Genomic DNA, 24104 nt, shown 5'->3' with positions numbered 1-24104 from the left:
TTTTAATGTCAAAAAAATTAGAACACACACACACAAATGTTCAGCCATGAGAACGTCAACCTTGTAAAGTGATAGTGAAAGCAGTATTTGCCTTATTCCTTTAACAACGGAGCTGTTGTTTAAAGAATAAGGGAAATAAAAAAAACCATATGATGAGCCTTTAGGTAATTAGGGCATTATCTGTCTTATTTCCTAAATAAAGAAGCTGGCCTGGTTGGCCGAGTGGTTAGCGTATTCACTCTCCAGCCAAAAGGCTGCAGGTTCGAATCCTGCCATTGGCACGGATGTTTGTGATTGTCTGTGAAAATAATAGTGGTGGAGAGTAGATGGGGTTGGTGTAGATGAGGCGGTCTGTGGATGAGGTTGAGTGGTGGAGACAGTGAATTGTAGAGTAGGCGCCCTCCCTCGATGAGTCTTAGGACCACCTGGAGGTGTCAAATAATAATAAGAAAATTCAGAGCAAATTGTTTTATTACAATAAATCTGGACTATTTTTTTTTTCAATAATAAATGTACAATGAATATTCTTTTTACTTTTAGGCAGCACTCGCATAATGTACTTTTTCATGACATAATAATAATAATAATCTGTGGTATTTACAGGACCTTAAGGCCCACAGCCTACCTAGATTGGTTTTCATAATTATAATTTTAGGATAAGGTGGATTAGTCTTATGCCAAATATATATTTTGGTGTGTAAGGTGTGTTTATTTTCCTAGCCAGTTTGTCTGGTTGTGGGATGAAAAAACCTCATTTTATGTGGTTAGATGGTCTCTATATGAGACCATCTAACTCACCTTCATCTGAAAAGTTCTGAAAAAGGTTCTTGCTCTGGGTAGGATTTGAACCTAGGTCTTCAAAGGACTTCATTGAAACTGACTGAAATTTGGAGACTCCCTTTTTGATGACATAATATTGTCTGAATAGGACATACAACAATGAGTTATAGTCAAACTTTAAAAAATACCAATACAGTATTTCTAATCAAAATAGTATCTGTAATTACTGCTGATTCAGATTTCAGTAATTTCAGATTAAGCTACAATCTGAAATCTGAATGATTGGAATGCCTTGCCTGAGAGGGTGGTGTCTACAGAGAATTTGAGTGTGTTTAAGGTGCGGTATGATGACCTGTGTATATGACAAAAGGACTTCCTAGATGAGTCTTTGACTTTGATCTGTAATTACTGCTGATTCAGATTTCAGTAATTTCAGATTAAGCTACAATCTGAAATCTGAACGATTGGAATGCCTTGCCTGAGAGGGTGGTGTCTACAGAGAATTTGACTGTGTTTAAGGTGCGGTATGATGACCTGTGTATATGACAAAAGGACTTCCTAGATGAGTTTTTGACTTCATGGGGACTGAGGGTAATAATAATAATTATAGGTACTGCATGAATAATGGATCGTCCAGGATGAGTCTTCTGACTCCGTGGAGATACCTGTACGATAATAATAGTAACTTGGCGAGAAGTTATATGCATTAATAAGACTTGGCTGATGGAAGATGATATAATTAAAGAGTTAGAATGTGAGAGTTATGATATTTTCTGGGAGGACAGAGAGAAGAGGATGAGGGAAGGAGTACATCTAATGAAAGAAATGCAGCCAAAAAGAGCAGCATGTTGCAGATGACAATGCATTTGAGATTATCTAGTGTGAGATAGAGGTCAAAGACAAAATATGCAATCAGTTGCAGCTATAGGTCAGGCAGTGCAAAGGAAGATGTGGATGACATGCATTGGCAAGTTAGCACGGTGATTGCAGGCTGAGTGATGATTATGGGAATGTCAAACAAACAGATATAGTAACAAAGAAATAATTGGAACATCTGTAATGGAGGGACAGAGGGCTTGAAAGTAATGGATCTGGTGATTGCATCAGAGGATTTGTCTATTCCCTAGGTAGCCACTTTGCCTCTGACTGGGGAAAGTAGTCGTGCAGCCATGACTCAGGAGGTTATTAAATGTGAAATATTCAGTTAAGAAAGGGGTATGCATGCAAAGATGAGTCTTTGGACTCCCTGGAGGTGTCAAATAATAATAATAATAACTACAGGTCAGGTGATTATGGTGTTATATCCCCGTTTTTCTCTCTTATTTACTGTTTATATCTTTAATCTGGCTTTTACTTTACTTTAACATTATACTTTAAGTTTTGTATCTCTTTTTCTCAGACTTTGGTTGCCGGCAAATTTGTATTAATTAAAGGCTGCGCCAGCCGGCAACTAAATTCTGATACACTATCTAAAATACTTAAAAAAAATTGTAGGGATCAAGATATATGCAGTCGTGGTCCCCAATTCTCATATCACTATTGGTTTCCCCTTTAAATGCATGGTACGAAATTTTCCAAACGGTAATTCAAATCCGCAGAAGATATGACAAACTCAATTGATTATGTAAAAAGAAACACATTTATTATTTCACAAAGACATGTATACATGTTATTTAAATTCTTAACCTTAAAAGAATCTTGGTTCCTTTTTCTTAATAAATCACAATTCAAAACTTCTGTACAAATTCTCTTACTGGACATAAATTCCTCACTTCTATACATATATCTATCTTCAGACTCTCACAATTAAGTTACCTGATAACATCATACATGAAACATTACATATAAACATTAGACAATTCAATAAATCTGACATGTAATTCTCTAGGACAATAATACTTAATTCTACTTAATTCTCTCCCCCAAAATATCTGTTAACACTTAACTACTTTCTGAACGTATGACAATACTTTTCTTAAATCACTTAAACAGTCTGGAGCTGGGCCTCCTGTTCGGCTGGAGCCTAATATGTTTTCTTCTTAACAGTAGACACAAGTGTCCAAATTGCAGACTGTTCCTATGGCACAATACGTAAATAGCATGTGTTCTTAACTCCTGTTTCTTTACTCCAGGGATACTTTAATCCTACATTAATATAAGAAAATCTTTGCTTACCGTTCTTGCTTTGACTAGGTATTCTGATCTGTTCACCATACCTCCTCTGATGGCGGGCTTTGTTCCTTTGTTCCACGAACCGAAAGCACTCATATATAGATTTGTACGCTGACGTGGATTTCATCAGCGGCTCTTTCTCCTTATGTGTTTGAACACATTGTAGTTGCAGCTTTGACCGATGTAATATGCATAGCAGGGGGAGATCCTTGCTACACGTGGTGCAAGCTCTACATAGTTCTCCTACGGGAAACTTGGTGCCGACGAACCTCGGAGACCAGACACCAGAGATAAGAGATAAGAGCCAAGAGATAAGAGAGCGATTCGAACTCCCGCCGAAACTTTTATACTCCGAAGCAGCTCCCTCACTCGCCGGTGTTGTCACGCATACGGCAGCAGCCGATTGGACGCCGTGGCTACAAACTGTCTTTACATGCCTTAAACTTGTACTTAGCTTATACATATTTATTTGTTAATACTACATGGCTTTCTACTTTAATTCATTCACAATTACTATCTCAATAAACTTATGGGCTATCTTAACAATGTTTGGAATTTACACATTTGGATGTTTACATTTTCTTAGGGCATTATACGGTACACTTCCCATCAGGAGGCATAAACATGTCCTTATTCCTTCCTTCTGAGGTAACGTTAATGTTGGGCGGGAAAAAGGATGACTCGTCACTTTTTATGACACAACAATGGCAAACTTTGAAGTCATAATCATCTGCTCAGTATTGCATGGGAGCAGAAAGTCTGAAGGAAGCATTATCAGACTCAGGATCAGAAGAATAAATCAGATAGGAGTTAAATGGATGAACAGTATTATCAGACACAGGCTACAAAAAATGTTTTGGAAGGTATGTTAAGGAGAAAGGATCAGGTAGCTCATGAGCAGTGCAGTGCACAGGCAAGAAGTGGGACAAGCTTGGCAAAGGAACTAAAATCAGATTATGAAAGGAAGTTAACCAAACAGGCTAAAAGAAATCCCAAAGCGTCCTTTCGTAATTTATGAATAAAAGTAAGAATGACTATGGAAGAAACTTGAATGATGTTGGCAGTAGGGAAACAGGTGCAGGATACTGCAGAACCTTAATGCAAATATGAGCATGGGATTAGATTGGATATTGGACCATGTATTATGAGAATGTGCAGGGAACTTGGTGTTGCCTCTGACTGGGCTATTTAGCACAGCTCTGGTAAGATCCCAAGGGAATGGAAGAAGGAAAAAAATAGTTTGGTTGCATAAAGGAAGCCCATGACAGAAATAGCAGGATGATGAATGGCTCTGGAGTGGTGGTAAAGTTATCAGAGAAGTTTGTCAAAGACAGAAATCAGGAATGATTGGGAAGGATGTGATACCATGTGTGAAGCAGCATGGCTTTGTCAAGGATAGGTCATGTCTTAGTAATTTACATACTTTTTGATATGAGAGTGATAACTGATTTGGATAATGGCTGTCTAATGACAATGCTGAACTTTGCAAAACCATTCATCAGGATAATGTCTGTTGAATTCCTTTACAAAGGACCTCCATTACAAAACTGCAGTAAATAGGGATGGATATGAAGCTGGCGATATGAATATGAGAATGGCTGATGGACAGATAAAAAAGAGTAGTATATTGAAGACTGGAATTCAGAACACAGATGACTAGCAGTGTGCTGCATAACTTTCAACTTGGGCTTTTATTTAATTTGTACATTCATGATATAGAAAGTGATCTAAAGAAAAATATCTAGTTGTTTATTGGTGATACAAAATTGAGTAAAGTGATACATAGTCAGGATTATATAGAGCTTGCGTCTGCATGGTTAGCCGAGTGGTTATGCACTTTGCAACCATATGCCTGGGAAAGGAGTGTCCAGAGTTCAATTCTGTCGTCGACGTGAGGAGCTTAAGGATCTTTCTCAGACGTAGCCAAGTTAGCCGGTCTTGGGCATGGAGAGCAGGGTTTTTCTCCCCAGTTTATCAGGGGTTTTTCCTCCTGCAAGCAGGCAAACCAGCCCTGTGAACACACTCAGCTACAGACATAGGGCACACTGGCGGAACAGGTACAGCTTAGAAGGGCTAAAGATAGCTCTGTAACAGGCCACTAGGCGTAATACCTGAAGGGAAGAAGAAGAATATAGTTTGCAGAATGATGATATAAATAAACTGATCAAGGATCGTGAGTTCTAGATCTGATAATTTCATCAGAGGATGTAATTGTGAGAGGGGGTTTCACACTTTCCTCCAGTTAGCGAAAGTGATCACCTGTGTTGTGGCTAGTCATATTCAGACTTTTGTGAGGAAAGGATATATGTGGAATTATAAGGCTGGTGATTGTGACAAGCTTAGGAGAGCTTAGATCTATAACATGGAATGAGGAGTTGAGTGATAAGGAAATAAATGCTGCATGGCAACTGACAAAGAAATACATGGTATTGATTTTTGATTACAGAGTGCGTGATTATTATGTTTTCTAAAGGATTATCAGAGTGATTGGTGCTATAAATTAGTGATTGATTGAAAATGAAAAGACATCTGATTACTAATAGTGGAGCACAAGGTAAGACTTTGATTTTGATGCAATTTAATTGCTACTGCTTAGCGTATTTAGCCAATGCATGGTATTGCTGGCAGTCCTTTGCGGCTGCAGGATTTCTACTAGCGCTCACACACAATTAAATCGATATGAGCGTGCCTGACCTAGACGTCATCATTGATTTGCTTGATAAAGAGCCCACTCTTATACTCATTAATAAACTCCAAAAGAAGTTTAAGCTGAAATGGCCTACTAGCATGATCGACCCCGACATCATTATTGAGTCACTCAATAAAGGGCTAGCACTCACTTTTGTCAAAAAACTTCTCAAAAAATTTGAATGAGATTGGCCCAGCTACTTAAACTTATATTCTTCACCTGAGGTCGATGATGAGGAAAATGAAGACTCTCCTCAAATGGAGGAAAAACTCAATCTAGTTGTCTCTGCCTCTAATCCTTCTGATCAAGGAGAGATCAAGCTCGTAAGAAGCAAAAAACTCTCGCTGCTGAGCCAACAAATGATGTTGGTATGGATGAGGATGCTCCCATTTCAGATCCCTCTGCCTCCCCCAATGAAAAAGTGCCACCGATTATCCTAAGGGAAAAGCAGAGATGGACAACACTAAAAACCACCATGGCCAATCTATAACTACAAATTTTAGCCAATTTATAACTTACAAATAAGTTATAGATTAGCTAAAAATGTAGATGAGAGCATAAAAATTCAGCCTGCCACGGTGGCTGATTATAGAAATCTTACAAAGGAGCTGAACGCAAGAGGAACACAATATCACACATTTTCACTTGCCTCTGAAAAAAATCTGAAAGTTGTCCTACGAGGAGTCTCTGAGGATATTGACACAGATGAAATAGTTACTGACCTCAACTTACAGGATCTACCTCCCATAAAGGTCACTAGAATGTTCAGATCAAATAAGACACCTATGTCTCTAGTCTTAGTAGAGATTCATAATATTTACAAAGAAATCTAAAATCAATCTGTAGACTTAAAATCACCCCAGAACCATTGAGAAAGAGAGCATCTTCTGGGCAGTGCCACAGATGCCAAAAATTTGGCCATGCCCAGAAGCTATGCAAAGCCCAGTAGAGATGCCCAAAATGTGGCGAGAATCACCCCACAAACACCTGCACTAAGCCAAAATCCACCCCAGCTGAGTGCGCTAATTGTGGCGGTCCTCACCCTGCTAATTATAGAGGGTATATACATCACCCCCAAAACAGATGGAACGATCCAAATAATCAATCTACCTCATCATCTAGTGCAAGAGTTTCTGAAGTTCAGGCTCCTCAGTCCTCCAGGAGTGAGAACATGACAACAGGTGCTCGCCCACCATTAACTCCTCTCAAATCAGATTTAGGCATAGTTCACTCAGATGCTGGAAATAGTCAAAAACTTAGAAAAGCAGTGCAGTCCATCTTATGATAACCTGAACTTCAATCATATTTATAAAATCCACCACCACGTCAGATACATACTAAAACAGTGTGATACTTGTACCAGCCAACTCACACCTACTTCTCCAGCCGAAATCTACGACATTGTACAAAATTTAAAAAATAAAAAAGCTCCTGGACCCGACGGCATCCCAAATAAAGTTATTAAATTGCTATCCCGAAAGGCCATTGTACATCAACAATAATAAATGCCATGCTTAGATTAAAATACTTTCCCTATGCTTGGAAGTTGGCAGATGTGGTCCCTATTTATAAACCTGGTAAGGACACACACAGCTGCCACAAAGTTATCGCCCCATGAGTCTTATTTCCAATTTGGGCAAAATTGCTGAAAGAGTCATTCTCTCCAAAATTCAAGTTTCTGTTAACAAGCTAAATATCCTACCTATAGAGCAGTTTGGTTTTCGCAAACTCCACAGCACTACTCAACAGATCCATAGACTAGTTGAATACATTACCACCAGCTTCAACTGGCACCAATACACGGAGCAGTCTTTCTTGACTTAGAAAAGGCCTTTGATAAATTATGGCACTTTGGATTCCTATACAAGTTGATTTTAGCTGGCATTCCACTGGATCTGATCCACCTCATTAAGTCCTTTCTTTCTGGAAGACACATGCAAGTTAAACTAAATGGGGCGGTATCTACCCAGCGGTGGATCTTGGCTGGAGTGCCTCAAGGATCCCTCCTGGCATGCCGATACTTTTCTTGATTTACATGGCGGACATCCCGCATAACCCGACGTCATCTATCATTGCCGACGATACAGCAATACTGGCCAGATCTCTTAAACCGCATCTTGTTTCAAAGAAACTACAAGATAACCTGCTGAAACTGGAACATTGGTTCTCCAATTGGAGACTGCAAGTAAACCCTCAAAAAAGCAGTGCTCTTCTGTTCACAAAAAATTCAACATCTTCCAAAGAAGACATCTTTCTATTTAACATCAGGATTCCCTGGAAAACAGAAGCCAAATATCTAGGCGTTCTGCTAGATACAAAACTAACCTCATACAAAATCCTTATGTTCAAAGGCATCAAAAGTCATAGCACAGCTTTACCCTCTTATCAATAGGAACAGCAAACTAGATATTAAAATCAAATTGCTCCTCAATCAGTTGATGATTCATCCCATTATCACTTATGCGTCCCTTGCCTGGAGCCATACTTCAAGCTCAAATATCCTTAAACTGCAAAGACTGCAAAACAAATGCTTACGCATGATTTTAAATGCACCATGGTACATTAGAAATGTTCAACTTCATCGAGACACAAATATCCCTTATATCTACTCTTTCCTACAATCTCTCGCAGTAAAGTTCTTCTCAAAATTGTCTTCACATCCAAATGAACTAGTTCAACAAGCAGCAAATTATGATGAATCGGAATTATGCAAATATAGATGACCTAAGACCATCCTAGTTCCCTTCCAAGATCTATAATTTGCCCAACTTGGGCTGAGCATGTAGCTCAAAAATGTTTCCCTACACAGTAACCTATCAGATAGCAGGGATTAAAAGCATTATGCTTTACCCTTATAGACAGTAGCATTCTGCAAAGAGATGCATAACAGTATCAATGTGTGAATGTATTCCAAAGGCTAAAAGGCTGAATAAGGTGGGTGTAAAATGGATAAATGTGGAGCTTAAACATGATATCTGGAAAAAGAAGGTACATACTTTGGAAGAAGTACAAGATGAATAATGGTAATAATCAGTTATATGAAGAGTATAAAGAACAAGCCAGGAAAGTGACTCAGTTAGTAAGGAGAACAAAAGTAGAGTATGAACAGAAATTGACAAATCAAGCAAAGAAAAACCTAGAGAGGGTTTTTTAGATATGGGGCAAGTAGAAGAAAGAATGATCATGGTAAGATGATGTTAATGGATGAAAGTGGTAGAATGGTAACTGCTGCAGAAGACATTGTAGGTATTCAGTGATCAATTTATAAGGGTGTTTCATCCTGATCAGGGTGGAATCATGAGAAACTTAAGTGTAGAGGATGGCTTAACTGTGAGCAAGCAGGAGGTATTTGAGGAAATAATTAAATTTGATGACAGTAAGGTGATAGGATTTGATGATATATTACCACTTATCTTAAGGGAATGTTCCAGGGAATTGGCAGTAGCATCGGCATGCCTGTTTAATAAAAGTCTTGCAACAGCACAGGTTCCAAGGGAGTGGAAGGAGGGTAAAATTGTTCCACTGCATAAAGGTGGTGATAAGGCTGTAGCTTCAAATTATAGGCTAATCTGCATATCTAGAGTTGTGGTGAAGGTACTGGAGAGATTGGGGAGAGGTAGGATGTTTTACTAACTTATGTACTATAACAAGGTGACAAATACCTTTGTCAGGGAAGATACATGTACAGTGGTGTACTTGGATTTTGCAGAAGCTTTTGATAGACTGCCATGCGACAAGTTGTTAAATAAATTGAAACAGATGGGATTGGATACAGACTTCTGAGTTGGATCAATGACTGGCTGTCAATAGTTATCAGAAAGTTGTATATGGGGTGCCGTACACCCAAAAGAGAAAGGTCATAGTGTTGTACCACAGAGGTCAGTTTTTGGGACCAGTGTTGTTCAATTTGAATGTTAATGATATTAATGATAATTAATGAATTAATGTTAGCATATCCACTCTCTAGCCAAAAGGCTGCGGGTTCGAATCCTGCCGTGGGCATGGATGTTTGTGATAGTCTGTAGAAATACTAGTGTTAGTGGTCAGCGGCAGATGCCGTTTGTGTAGTTGCGGTCAGCTGGTGGATGAGTGATGGAAACAGAGTTGTAGAGCAGGTGCCCTCCCTCGATGAGTCCCTGGACTCCCTGGAGGTGTCGTGTAATAATAGTAAAAGGACATCTCCTTGCGGACATGTATAATGCTATGCATTAAGGGAAGGGCCACTACCCAGACCAGTTTCGACCTTTATTGAGGAGACCTCAATAAGGTCTGGCTCCCACTGACGTCTCGTCAGTGGGAGCCAGACCCTGAGGTAGTGATACCAAGGAATAACGAATAACATTTCTGGCTAGATGGGTGAAGCAAAAATTGCTTTTCATATTCCCCTTTGTCTGTGATGAAAGAACTTTGAATGGCGTGTTTGTGAGCTATATACTCACCCATTGAGGGCAGTGAAATTAGCTGTGTTCAGCTGAACTTAAGATAGACTTTGGTCTTTTATATTTGTAACTTTCCGCTTCATTATATTCTGAGGCTTCCTTGATTAACGGGTTAGGATGAATTTTTGTCTTGGTAAAGAACTTCTAAGCTAGATTTAGGAGAAGGGAAGAGATATAAGGGATATTAACTTCTCTATGGATCTGGGTGTTTCTTATAAACCAAGGGGCATCCAGAATCATCCTCAGGCACTTATTCTATAATCTCTGAAGTTTCAGAATGTTAATATTCGTGGTGTAGCTCCATGCGGGGGATGCGTAAGTGATGACCGGTCGAATTACCATCTTGTAAATTGTTAATTTTGTTTGCGTGTCCAGTTTACTTTGTCTGTTGATCATAGGGTAGAGCTGTGCTAAGACTTTGGATGTCTTCGAGGTAATGTAACTTATATGTTTGCTGAATAGGAGTTTACTATCAAGAATCACTCCAAGATATTTAACTTCAGTCTGCCATGGAATCTTTACTCCAAATAAATAAATGTCCTCCATAGTATGGATTTTCTTTGTAGTAAACAGTATGGCTGAGCTTTTCTGGGGGTTAACTTGGATCCTCCAGTCTGCCATCCACTTTTCCAAAATGCGTATGCTGGTTTGAAGTCTTTTAGTTGCCAGTTTTGGGCTCAGAGATCTTGCCATCAGTGCAGTATCATCTGCATATAATGCAGTGAATGTTGTTCTTGGGTTCAGAGGGATGTCCGCTATGTAGATTGAGAACAGGAGAGGGACCAGAAGAGATCCCTGAGGTACGGCTGCCAAGATTCTGCGTCTGGTCGAAACCGTTTTGCCGACCCTGACCTGCATATATCTGTCTTTCAGGTAAGAGTGTATTATTTTTTATTAACTTGATTGGCAAGTTAAATTTCATCAGTTTGTAGAGAAGGCCTTGATGCCATACTTTGTCAAACGCCTTCTCTGTGTCGATGAAGATGGCAGCTGTATTGAGTTTCCAGTTATAACCTTTAGTAATGATTTCTACCAGCCGGTGTACTTGTTGAGCTGTACTATGGGCCTTACGGAAGCCGAACTGTTCATTAGGCAAAATTCCTAACTTATCTGTTTCTGCTTAGAATCTTGAGAGGATCACTTTCTCTGTCACCTTTCTGAGGCTGGACAATAGGCTTATGGGTCTGTAGCTTTCGGGAAGATGAGGATTTTTTCCTTGCTTCTTCAATGGCATGATGGTGGCTGTTCCCCATGTAGGGAAATGCTGGAATATAAAGATGGCATTTGTAATGTTGACGAGATGGACTGTGGCCTTTCTTGGGAGTGGTTTTACTATTCTGTTAGTTATGCCATCTGGTCCTGGAGCTTTTTTACTGTTTAGATGGGAGATGATATTTATCATTTCTGCTGGGTTTATGGGAGTGATATGTTTGGAGTTAACAATGTTCTGTCTTAAGGTTGTGCTAACATGACAATGAATCTTGTACATAAGGTTGATATTTAGATTTGTATAAGATGGATTGCGCTGAGATTCAAGGTTATCTACTAGTATTTCAGCTTTCTCTTCATCTTTGTGAACTGTCTCTTTCTTGGTTTGTATAGGGGGTATTGAGTTGCTTTTTGGTGCAGATCGCTCTTAAGAATTTCCATACAGAATGATCTTCAGTATTGATGTTAGTTAATTTGGTTTCCCATTGATGGTTTCTGTTTTTTTTGAAGAGCTTCCCAGACCTGCCTGTTTAGATTGTTCAATACTGTTTTGTCTTGTGGGACTCTGGTATTGTGGTATCTCTTTCTGGCTCTATTTTTTGCTCTGATTAGCTCCATGATTTCTTCAGGGATACGGTTGGTTGGATGGAAGACAATGGATTGTCTGACTGATTCTACTGCTTTCTGAATTTGTAGAGTTAGGTTATTTACTGCTGAGTCTATCTCTTCCTTTTTACTGATGTTGGGCATGGGACCAATATGATCGGGAAGAACCTTGGCTAACTTGTCCCATGATATGAATGTGTGCAGAGGAGAGAATTGATCTGTGAACCTAGATTAAGCACTATGGGACTGTGGTCAGAAGATAATTCGTTAACTGATTCCAATTTGAATTGGTATCTTATATTTTTAAAGATGACAATGTCTAGTACATCCAAGCTACTTGAAGGGCTTGGTAGGACCGGCCACAACAACAGAGTTGAGCATTGCAAAGTTGAATAGTGTGTGGCCTTTGGTGTTAGTTGAAGAGCTGTACCAAGCTGTGTGTTTTAAGTTGAGGTCGCTTGCTATTATTATGGAGTCATTTGGACCAAGTATGGAGCCCAGATCTGTTGTCAGCAGAGGAATGCTCGGAGGATTATAAGCAGCATAGATCTTGAGACTCCCAGCATTGCAGGTATGTACCTCCACACCGGTCACCTCCAGGTGTACTGTTTGGGGCTTGTCTATTGTATTATGATTCAAATAACTCTTAATATATATGGCTGTACCTCCACCTCTTGTGCCGATTCTATCATTTCTGTATATAGTGTATCTATTACTGCTAAAGTGCAGAAATCAGTTATTCTACAGATTATCTAGGTATTGTGCAGATTAACTAGGGTGATCTGTTAAAGTGACAAAAATTGTTTCATTTCTCAAATTACCTAGGTAATCTGCAAATTACCTAGATAATCTGCACATTACCTACTAGGCACTCGTTAAAGTGAAAATGAGATCTTTGCTGGAACAACAGCAACGTTTCTGTACGCTTAAATTAACATAATGTTATTTATTTATTTTTTGATATCTAAAGAATCAAGTTAATACAATCAAACAATCAACAAATTAGTTGATAGAATCAATCATCAATCAATTAAAAAACTATAATACAAAGAATCAAACGGTTTAAAATATTATTACAATTAAGGAAATGAATTTGCAAAACATATGACACTGGCGAAACCAAACTAAAAGTGGAGGGAGAGGTGGAGCGCCCTCTAAGGGCAGTAGTAGGTGGCCTGGAATGTAAGGTGGGATCTCTGGTGATGAGTGTTTCCCAAATCTTCGGAAGCTTAATGCAACCGTATTTATTAAGATTTGGTTGGTTTCTGAGAGCTGCTGCTGCTTCTAAGAAAAGTCTCTCTTTCTTGAATTTTCTGTGGTGGAGCATGGTGGTTTTCCTCCATGATACTCTGTGGGTGGAGTCCAAAACATGGTCAGCCAAGCCTGAATGGCCATAGTTGTGTTTAACGATGTAAGACTTGTGTTCCTCCAGGCGGATGGATGCTGATCTGCCTGTCTGTCCAAAGTACGCCAGCTTACAGGAACAGGGTACTTTGTAAACTCCAGGCAGAGAGAGAGAGAGGTGGGAGCTGATCTTTCGTAGAACGGATAAGGGTAGCAAGTTTGTGGTAGGGCTTATATGCTGTGTGTAGGTTGTACTTTTTTAGTATCTTGGCTATTTTTTCCGAAGTGCATGGATGTAGGGTATGGTGATGGCATTTTTAAAATCTTGTTGACGAGAAGGACAGGGAATGGGGGAGGAACTGATTATTTTTTTGATACTTTGTTCGCTGTAGCCACTGGAGAGGAAAGTTCTGTGTATGTGGTTAAGCTCAGTAGTGAGGGCGGTTCCACTGGAACAAAGATTGTGGGCTCTCTTGGCAAGAGTTTTGAGGGGCCACCTACTACCGCCCTTAGAGGGCGCTCCACCTGGATAGGACTCTGGTGTCACCCACGTGGTTGGGCTTAGTATTGTAAGTTTTTGTGTGCATGTTACATTAATTGTTTTTGTAATCCCCGTAGATGTCCTAGTGACTAGGACGAAATATAGGAAGTATTAAATTCTATTTTAATTCTTTTTGAGTGTTGTAAAAAATCCATTAAGCCTCCAACATGATTACTAACTTTTTATAATAGAATAATGGTTGAGTTGGATAAAGGAAGTGGCTAAGAGTGATGATTTTGCAAAGCATTTGACAGAATACCACATGGAACTCTGTTATGCAAATTAGAACAAATGATGATGGATATGACACTAGTTAAATGGATAAGAGGATAGCTGCTAGACAGATATCAAAAAGTGGTATATGGAGAGACAAAAACAGGTGACCAATGGTGTGCCACAAGGTTTAGTGCTTGGACCACTGCTATTTAATTTGTACATAAATGATATAGTAAATAATCTGAAAGTAAATATTCAGTTCTTTATGTATATTATTTCTGGGAAAACTCCCATGTTACTCCTCTTAATAAACTATTATAATTATGGCTATTTTGTCTGCTTCAGTTTAGGAGTGCCCCTGTTTAAATGTCATTGGCTATTTACTCACGGATTCTTAGGGCATTGTAGATGTAAATTTACCAAAAAGTATATGTAGCATAAGGAAGAGAAATTTACACATACCTTTTTCTGGGTGTTGCGGCTTTTCTTCTTTCTGCGATGTCCAAAAACTACTGAGTGTGTGGAGGGGGAGGTAGTCAATTTGGGAGAATTAAAATAGAAAAACCCGTTTTTTTTTCAGTAATATATATATAGACATATATATTATATTATTATATTATATAGGGTAGGAAAGGGTGAAAGGGTTAATTTTTTATATGGGAGGGGAGAAGGGGAAAAGGGGGTTGACGGGGTGTGGTCCGTTTCGACTATTCTTGGTCGGCATCTGAACACATTGGGAAAGTGGATGCTATGTGGACCCGACCTGACATCCATTCTTTTTATAATTTCTTCTGTATTAATCTGAGAGAATCCCTTTACTAACTTGAAGGTCTCTATCATATCTCATCGTTTCCTCCTATCCACCAACTTCTGTAATTCACATTCTCTCAAACGCTCCTCATAACCAACAATCCAGAGGATTGATTATTCTTCTTTGGACCATCTCTAGTGTTTCCACATCACAATGAAATTAGATGACCAAATCTGGTCTGACCAATGCCTTATATAGATGTACCACCACCACCACCACCTCCTTATCCCTACATGTCAATGTACTTTTTATCATAGCATCAGTATGATGTGCAGTCTTTGCAACACATGCGATGTGCCCTCAGAACTTTCGTCCACTGTCCACCACCACTGCAAGATTCTGAATCTCATCCACTTCCTGAAATACAGCTCCACCAATACAGTATGTAGCCTTTTACCTCTATATCCTAAAGTGTAACACCTTGCATTTATTAACATTAAAACTGTAACCTCACTCATTTGTCATAGCCAAAAGTCTATTCAAATCTTCCTGTAGAGAATTAACATCATCACTACTCCTCATAATTCTACCTAACTTTGTATCATTGGCAAACATTTGAAGATCCACAGTCAATCCACATAAAATATCATTAACAAACAAGTTAAACAGTAGGGGCCCAAGAACAGAACACTGAGGAATGCCACTGGTCACCTTCCTTTTCGGAGACACAGCTCCATCATACACAACTTGTTGGTATTGGTCAGAGCCAAGCTCTGATCCATCTAACCAATATAATATCTATTCTTATCTTCTGCAGCTTGTACACCAACTTATCATGTGGTAATCTATGCTTTTGCAAAAGTCCAAAAATATTACTGTATATGATTCTCCTTTATCCAATACATTCGTCACCTTATCACAAAACATAAGCAGATTGCTAAAACAAGACCTACCCTTCACAAACCCATGCTGACTGTCATAGAGAATATGTTCATCAACCCAATCCTGTATTCTATTTCTAGCTAATTTTTCCAACACTTTATCACAACTCCAGATATACAAACCGGTCTATAATTGGAAACGTGTGTTCCCGAACCATGCTTGTAGAGAGGTATTATTTTGCTTTCTTTCCACTCCTTAGGAACCTTACCCAGTGCAAGACTCTCATTAAATAACCAGAACAAGGGCATGGCTATCTGTTTTGCATATTCTTTAAAAATATGTGGTGATATGTCATCCATTTCCACAGCTTTATTAACATCTAATTCGAGCAACACTTGATACACCACCGATTCTTTCACCTTTAATTTTCCCAATTCTTGCTTCCCTTCTACATGTTGCACAGCATCATTCACACCGCTATGATATACAATGATGAAGTGTTTGTTAAATAATTCCACTATATCATTTGCAATGGTTACTCTCCTACCATAGCTATTCACCAGTAGCAACCTCCAATAATTATTTTTCCTCTTGCTTGCTACATAGTAGAAAAATTCCCTTGGATTTGCTTTGACCTGGCTCGCCAATCTCCTTTCATATTCTACTTTTTTCTTTTTTAACCATGCATGTCACTTTTCTGCCTACACTTTATGTTCTTCATGTATCTATTCACTGTAAACTGTTTTGTACTTCCTCCATAACAACTTTTTTTTGTAACACTGCTTGCTTGATTTCACCATTCATTCATCCATCTCACTGTATTTATTCACTTAACTCTTGATATGCAGTTATGCACTGCTTGTGTTAGATACTGCCTTATCATTTCCCATGCACTTTTCAACATCTTTTCTACATGATTCTTCAACCCAATGTATTGATGCTAGTTGACTACAGAGCTTCTGATAATCACCCACCTTATAGCTCCACATATAGACCTTCCTGGTGACTACTTTTTCCTGTTTGACTACCTTCCAAACCATAACTCATGATCACTTTCATCAACAGATGGCCATGCTGATACCTCATTCACAACCACATCCTGTGAGATATCACCAAATCTAACACCAACAGACCTCGTGTTGATTTCATCACATGCTGCTTTAGAGAGTTATCCTGCAGAAACTCAACAAATTCACTCACCTTGTTGCTATACACTCTCTCTCTCTCTCTCTTTCTCTCTTGTTTCCAATCCATATTTCTATAATTAAAATCTCACATTAGGATAATTTTCCTTTTACTTGCTCAACTAATTTGTCTAAACATTTCATAATCAATACTTGCCACATTCCCTGGCCTATATAACAATATCCCATTAGATATGCTATTCTATTGATCTTAACTTCATGCCAAACAGCTTCAAAATATTCACATTTACTACTATTTACTACTTGAAAACTCTTGAAGGACATCAATCAATGCTACAAACTCAGCCCCTTTATTTCTGATACTCTGTATGTTAGTGTACAAGCATAACAGTTCCCCACTCTTTGACGCCATCAATCCTTTACCAATGATTACTCTTAGGTAAAGGGTTAAAATGTGAAATATTTTAACTATCTACATGTGTAGGCATATAATCCTGCATCAAATTACCCTCTATTTCATGATGCAAAGCACACCTCCTTTTGGATATAAATATTACTATGCATTATGAGAAAGGTTATCACCTAGACTGTTTGGGCCTTTATTGAGGTGTCATTCAGTGGGAGTTAGACCTGTGGAGATATTGAGAATTCAGTCTATTGCAAAAGTCATATTTTCCATATACAAGTAAGTTAATGTCACCATTTTTCTACTGAAAATCACTCTGATCCCTTTGACGTTTTTCCTTGAAACTTGATTTCTTGCAATCCAACTTTCTTAATAGTGAAGTACACAAATCCAGCTGTCTACCTTTTTTCAATTCCACTGACCATGTTAGGAGCTGAAATATTTGCTGTAATGAACAACCTAAAACAAATTGTTCATCTAACAATCCTCTCCACTCACCCAACATGTAGATCTTTTCTTAACAGTTCTTCCTGGTACACTGTTGAGGTGATCTGTCCTCTTGGTAATTCAAGTCATAATGAATGCAAATTAGGAAGCTCTTCAAGACTTTAACTCCATCTTTCCATGTTCAGATTACTGTTTCTGCCCTCCAGATACACGCTGTGATCATATTACAGAAATCTGAACAATATCCAAACAGTAGTTTTTCAGGAAGTGTGTTATGGTAGCTCAAGTTATTTAAAAAAGCATATCATAAGCAGTTTGAGACAAAAAAAACTCTAGATTCATATGCTACCTCGAACTGCAAAACAGCAATTAATAAAGCTGTCTGATTTTGAAAGAGCTAAATAGGAGATTCTCGTAGACAGGCTTATACGTTGGTTATGCATTTCTAAATCACTTAGGGAATTGAAACAACGTAGATCCGAATATAAATTAAATTATACTTTAATAAATATTTCCGATATTTCGGCAATGTCACATTGCCATTTTCAAAAGGAACTTACAAAAAGGCAGTTGCACACAGGCACTAACAATACAGTAACTGAGAATGAAGATATGAAGCTATTGTTCTCCTAGAAGTCCTGATGGTGCCCTCTGGCGGGCTAAGTAGGTGTTCTTGGCCGTTGGGCTGAAGGTCTGCTGATGTATGCCTCCCAAATTCAGTCGCATACAACCAAATTTGTTGAGGTTTGGAGAGTTTCTTAGGGCAGAGGCTGATTCCATAAATAATCTTTCGAATTTATATTTGCTCTGGTGTATTACTGTAGCTTTCTTCCACCGTATTCTGTGGCGAGTATCCAGAGCATGGTTTGCAAGACCAGAATGGCTATACTTGTAAAACCGGATGTAGTCCTTGTGTTCAGAAATTCTGATATTCGCTGTCCTGCCTGTTTGGCCAAGTACGACAATTTACAACTGCAAGGGACCTGGTATACACCAGGTAGGTCTAGGGGAAGTGGTTGGTTTTTGGTAGAGCGGATAAGGGATGCCAATTTTCTGTAAGGCCTGTAACAGGAGGTGAGGTCATGTTTTTTTAGAATTTTGGTAATTTTTTCTGAGGTGCCTCGGATGTAGGGAATGGTGATGGATTTAGAGTAATCTTTTTTGTGGAGGGGGGGGGAGGGGGGCTGTGGTTTGTAGGTTTTAATATTTTTTGGATTTTTTGGGGGGGGGTAGCCATTGGCTGAGAAAGTGTTGAGGATGTGATTTAGTTCAGTGTTAAGGGCTATGTCGTTAGAACAGATTAGTTTAGCCCTGTTGTATAGTGTTTTTACCACTCCATATTGTTGTGAGGGGGGGGGGGATTGTTGGTGGATGTATCTGCCTGTATGAGCGGGTTTTCTGTAAACTGAGAAAACCAAAGTTCCATCAGGCTGGCGGGTGACTAGTGTGTCTAGGAAAGGGAGGCAGTTGTTTTCCTCTTTTTCCAGGGTGAACTTGATTCTGGCGTGTTGGTTGTTTAAATGTGTAAGGAAGGAGAGGAGTGTTTCAGAGCCTTGTGGCCAAATAGCAAACACATCATCAACGTAGCGAAGCCATATGGTTGGTTTTTGTGGGGCAGAGGCTAAGGCTTTTTCCTCAAAGGTCTCCATAAAGAAATTGGCCAAGGGTGGGGAGAGTGGTGAGCCCATGGCTGTCCCCTCTATTTGTTTGTAGAATTTTCCCTGCCAAACGAAATAGCCTGAGTTCATTGTGAACTGAAATAGGGCTGAGATATTGGGAGAAAATTTAGCTTGGATTAGCTCTAAAGTTTCCTTGAGTGGGACATTTGTGAATAAGGAGGAGACGTCGAAGCTGACCATTATGTCAGTATGTTGGAGTGTAAGGTTTTCTATGCTGGCTTTGAAGTGGGCTGAGTTTTTTATGTGTGATGGTGTGTTGCGAGTATAGTGTGTGAGCTCTTTGGCCAAATGTTTAGCTAATTTGTATGTGGGGGAATCAATGCCATCCACTATGGGACGTAATGGCACATTTTCTTTATGTATTTTTGGGAGTCCGTAAATACGGGGGGGGGGGGGGGGTATAGAGTTAAACGGTTTTAATCTGTTGGTAACTTCTACAGGCCATCACACCCTTGGCCAATTTCTTTATGGAGACCTTTGAGGAAAAAGCCTTAGCCTCTGCCCCACAAAAACCAACCATATGGCTTCGCTACGTTAATGATGTGTTCGCTATTTGGCCACATGGCTCTGAAACACTCCTCTCCTTCCTTACACACTTAAACAACCAACACGCCAGAATCGAGTTCACCCTGGAAAAAGAGGAAAACAACTGCCTCCCTTTCCTAGACACACTAGTCACCCGCCAGCCTGATGGAACTTTGGTTGTACAAGTATAGCCATTCTGGTCTTGCAGACCATGCTCTGGATACTCGCCACAGAATACGGTGGAAGAAAGCTACAGTAATACACCGGAGCAAATATAAATTCGAAAGATTATTTATGGAATCAGCCTCTGCCCTAAGAAACTCTCCAAACCTCAACAAATTTGGTTGTATGCGACTGCCCCAATTTTGGGAGGCATACATCAGCAGACCTTCAGCCAAACGGCCAAGAATGCCTACTTAGCCCGCCAGAGGGCACCATCAGGACTTCTAGGAGAACGATAGCTTCATATCTTCATTCTCAGTTACTGTATTGCTAGTGCCTGTGTGCAACTGCCTTTTTGTAAGTTCCTTTTGAAAATGGCAATGTGACATTGCCGAAATATCGGAAATATTTATTAAAGTATAATTTAATTTATATTCGGATCTACGTTGTTTCAATTCCCTAAGTGATTTAGAAATAAATAGGAGATGTCTCTTGCACAAATAGGCATCATGCTTTCTGGTCCCTTGCAAAGGCCATTTAGGTGCAGTTTCTGTCTATCTCTGCTCACATATGCAATTGGACTTGAAGCCAGGTGAAAAATTTTAAGTTTATTATTATTATCATCATCATCATCATCATCATCATCATCCCAAGACCCCATGGAGTCAAAGACTCATCTAGAAGGGCCTTTTGTCAAACACACATCATACCGCACTTTAAACACACTCAAATTCTTTGCAGACACCACACTCTCAGGCAAGGCATTCCAATCATTCGCAACTCTGCATGCAAAAAATCTGCATCTCACTACCCTGCTCACACCCTTCTTATACAGCTTCCAGGGATGACTTCTGGTTTTTTTCCCCTGATCTCCCACCATTTTCTGTAAAAGCTCTCCAGCTCTTTAAGTCTTCTTATATAGTTAAAACATTTGTTTGAAATGTAAATGTGTAAGCATTTGTTTGCTTTTATTGTGTGAAATCAATAATTTAAACATTTGAAGTGAAAACATATTAGAGAAATATTTTTTGCACAGATGTATTCAAAGAAATATTTTTGGAGTATGGTGTTTTAATAAATCAAGAATATGGAAGTAAAACTAATTTTCTCAGTTATCCCCCCCTCTCCTTTTTTTAAAGAAGAGATGCAGTTATTGAGAAATTAATACAGTAATATAGTTTATTTTATTCAATTTTATAGTTACCTACTATTATAATAGTTGCACAGTTTAAAAAAAGCCAATTTAAAATTAAAAATTATTTTTTTCGGTTTTGACGTTCTTAGCTTTTCCAACTGGAGGATTTTCTCACAGTGCAGGAGTTGAAGCTGCTGTGTTCAGATCTTATATTTCAGATGGTGGTGAGTATATTTTGTTATATTAAGGAAACTATTGTGCAAGAATGAATTGGGAAATGTAGAAAAGTAATAATTAATAAATAAACTACTCAAAATTACAAGGGGTGTTCTGAAATAGCTCCCAATCCAGGAGAGATGTGTCAGTGAATAAAAAAACAAAAAAACAGGATAGTTTGAAGTCTCTCATTTATTTTCAATACTATTGTTCAACATAATCTCCCTCCATTTCAATACATTTTCTCCACTGCATAATGAACAAGAGGTCATCCCTGGAAGATCTGTAAAGGAGGGTGTGAGCAAAGGAGTGAAAAGTAGTTTTGTTGTTGTTTTCATGGAGAGTGATGAATGATTGAAATAGCTAAGTCTAATACCTTTCAAAACTGTTGTAGTAAAACTCTTCAGGTTGTTTTCAGAACCATTTATTCACTTCTGTTTTGACCTGATGGATACTCTTGAGATATATCTTCAATTTAGGAAATAACCAGAAGCCTGATGGAGCCAAGTTCAGGCTGTAGGTTCCACAACATCATATCCAGTCTCTTCAACAGCTGTTCTTCATGATTAATTATTAATTGTTTAATAGTTTTGTGAAATAATTTCTTATTTGCCTTTATTTCTTGAGTGAGTGAGTGGAGTGTAATGTAATGTGTGTGTTAGAGGAGAATTTTCATTTTAGGGTTATAATGATGGACCAGCTCTCAACTCCAGTCATGATTTTGTGAAGAAAATTCCCAGTTTCATCTGTTTGATTTTGCTAGTCAACTAATGCACACAACATACACACTTTATTGTGGTCCAATTCTGTAATGATTTAGTTGACTCATGCTAATTCAGTGTTCAGTTTCAGTGCTAGTGATCTTGATCTCTGATGTATTCACCAGTTTTCTCTGAATAACTGTTCAGATGATTTCTGCTTTTGGATATTATCAGTTGTGGTTTTTGACCACCCACTTCATAATCATTCATTAATATGAAGTTTATCATCACTGTTTCTTGTTCTTCATAGTCAACACTTACATTACTCACATCTGCATTTGCTTTGCGATCACATTGTAATTGGCAACGAATTTCAACAGCAGTCATATTTTTAAGCATCAAAAATTTTATTACTGCATGCAGTTTTAAAAGGCTCATCCAGTGTATACACAATAACATGACAAATACAACTTTGATTGTACATCAATGTATATTAAACTGCAGTGGAAGGGTGAAGGAACACAACAGGACTAGACATGTTTTTGCAAGTGTAGGTGTGAAACTTGTGAACTACTTAAGAGGCAGGATTTATCTAATGATGTAATACAAGAGGAAGTTGTTCTTGATATTTTAACTGATATGACATTTCACTTGATGATGTTGAAAGTAGGAATGATAGATTTCCTTTGGTAAGTAAGTAGTTGTATGTCAGGGTTAATGAATCCACTTTTGATTGGGAAGAGTACCTCCTAACTGCAAATTTGCAAGAGTTATTTCAACTCATTGGGATGGTTCATCACTAAGGTGGAGATTTATAGACCAGCTAGTCTTGTTAGTGTTGTAGGCCAAGTAATTAAAAAGTTAATTAGGAATTGCATCCATGATATCCTGATTGGCTGCTGAAGAACAGGGATATTAGTTATTACAAACCTGCTTACTTTTTTTATGAAAAGTTGAAGCAAGCAGACCAAAGTATTGGCTGCGATACAATTTGTTTGAATTTCATTGCTTCTCACAAGAACCTGCAGACTGAAATACACCAAATATACTGATAGTTACTTGATGACATGAGTGAGAAATTGATTGACAAACTCTTTAAGGGACATTTTCCAAGAGCCAGATGGTTAAGGGCAGAATACCGTAGAGTTTGTTCAGTGTTTGGGCCCTTGTTTAATATATTCATAAATGATCTAGGTTCAAATATTAAAAGTAAGATATTTCTCTTTACTGATGATGTGAAGCCAGGTAGAGTACTTAATTTTTCAGAAGATTTAATTTATTTACAGGATGACACTGGGAAAGTGGATATTAAAATGCGATGTGAAAAATGCAAATTATAAGTGTATGCAATTTTATAAGAAGATAGATGGATATAATTTGAATAGACAGCCTTTAGAAAGAGTTAATGAATATGAGGGTATTTTGGTTGATAGAGAATCGTATTGGCGAGATGACTAGTAAAGCTCAGCAAATTATAAATTTATTAAAAGAAGCTTCACTTGTAAGAAGAAAGGAAGTTTTGATACTGTTTTACAAACTTATGGTCAGAACAATATTGAATTTTGACACAACGTTAGTTATCCAGATTTTTAATGGATGTCAAAAGAATCGAAGTATTTAGAGATGATTCATGGAAAGATTGCATCATCGTCATAATTATGAGCAGGGCTCCAAAAATACGACTTTAATCTACTAGCCACAAAAAAAAAAAAAAAAAAAAAAAATTTACTCACTTAAGTCCACTTTATATAAATATTGTTATAGATGATGTTTTAAAAAAAAACAAAAAAACTAAATGTCATGTTGACAAAACAAAGTAATGCATTCTTTAATTCTCTCATTACATGTAATTATACAGAAATATGCTTTTCTTTAATGTGGGTTTAAATCAGTGGTGTAGCTAGAGCTTTTTCCGCCCGGGGCGGTTCCTGAGTTTGCCACCTCCTCTCAACACACACGCCAAAAATACTACAAAAAGTCAAAACGGCGTATAGGGAAATAAATTAAAACACTGTGTTTATTTTTGAAGTAAAACTTTAATTTCAACATTCTAAAATGT

General features: G+C 38.3%; 1 protein-coding gene across 7 annotated transcripts in view; it reads left to right on the top strand.

The window, feature by feature from the left end:
- The window catches only part of LOC150109403 (uncharacterized), a 150332-nt gene that overhangs the window by 1330 nt on the left and 124898 nt on the right, over positions 1 to 24104 (top strand). For all 7 annotated transcript variants that reach the window (XM_090412926.1, XM_090412934.1, XM_090412919.1 and 4 more), the window contains exon 2: positions 21278 to 21352. In XM_090412926.1, the coding sequence (XP_090269052.1) occupies positions 21278 to 21352 (75 nt within the window). The remainder of the gene's footprint in view (positions 1 to 21277; positions 21353 to 24104) is intronic.

Source organism: Typopeltis vanoorti, chromosome 2 (genome assembly GCF_054136105.1).
Source record: "Typopeltis vanoorti isolate ZY-2024b chromosome 2, IOZ_Tvanoo_1.0, whole genome shotgun sequence".
NCBI lineage: Eukaryota > Metazoa > Arthropoda > Arachnida > Uropygi > Thelyphonidae > Typopeltis > Typopeltis vanoorti.
The sequence above is the reverse complement of the archived record's forward strand: the minus strand, read 5'-3'. Positions and strand labels throughout refer to the sequence as shown.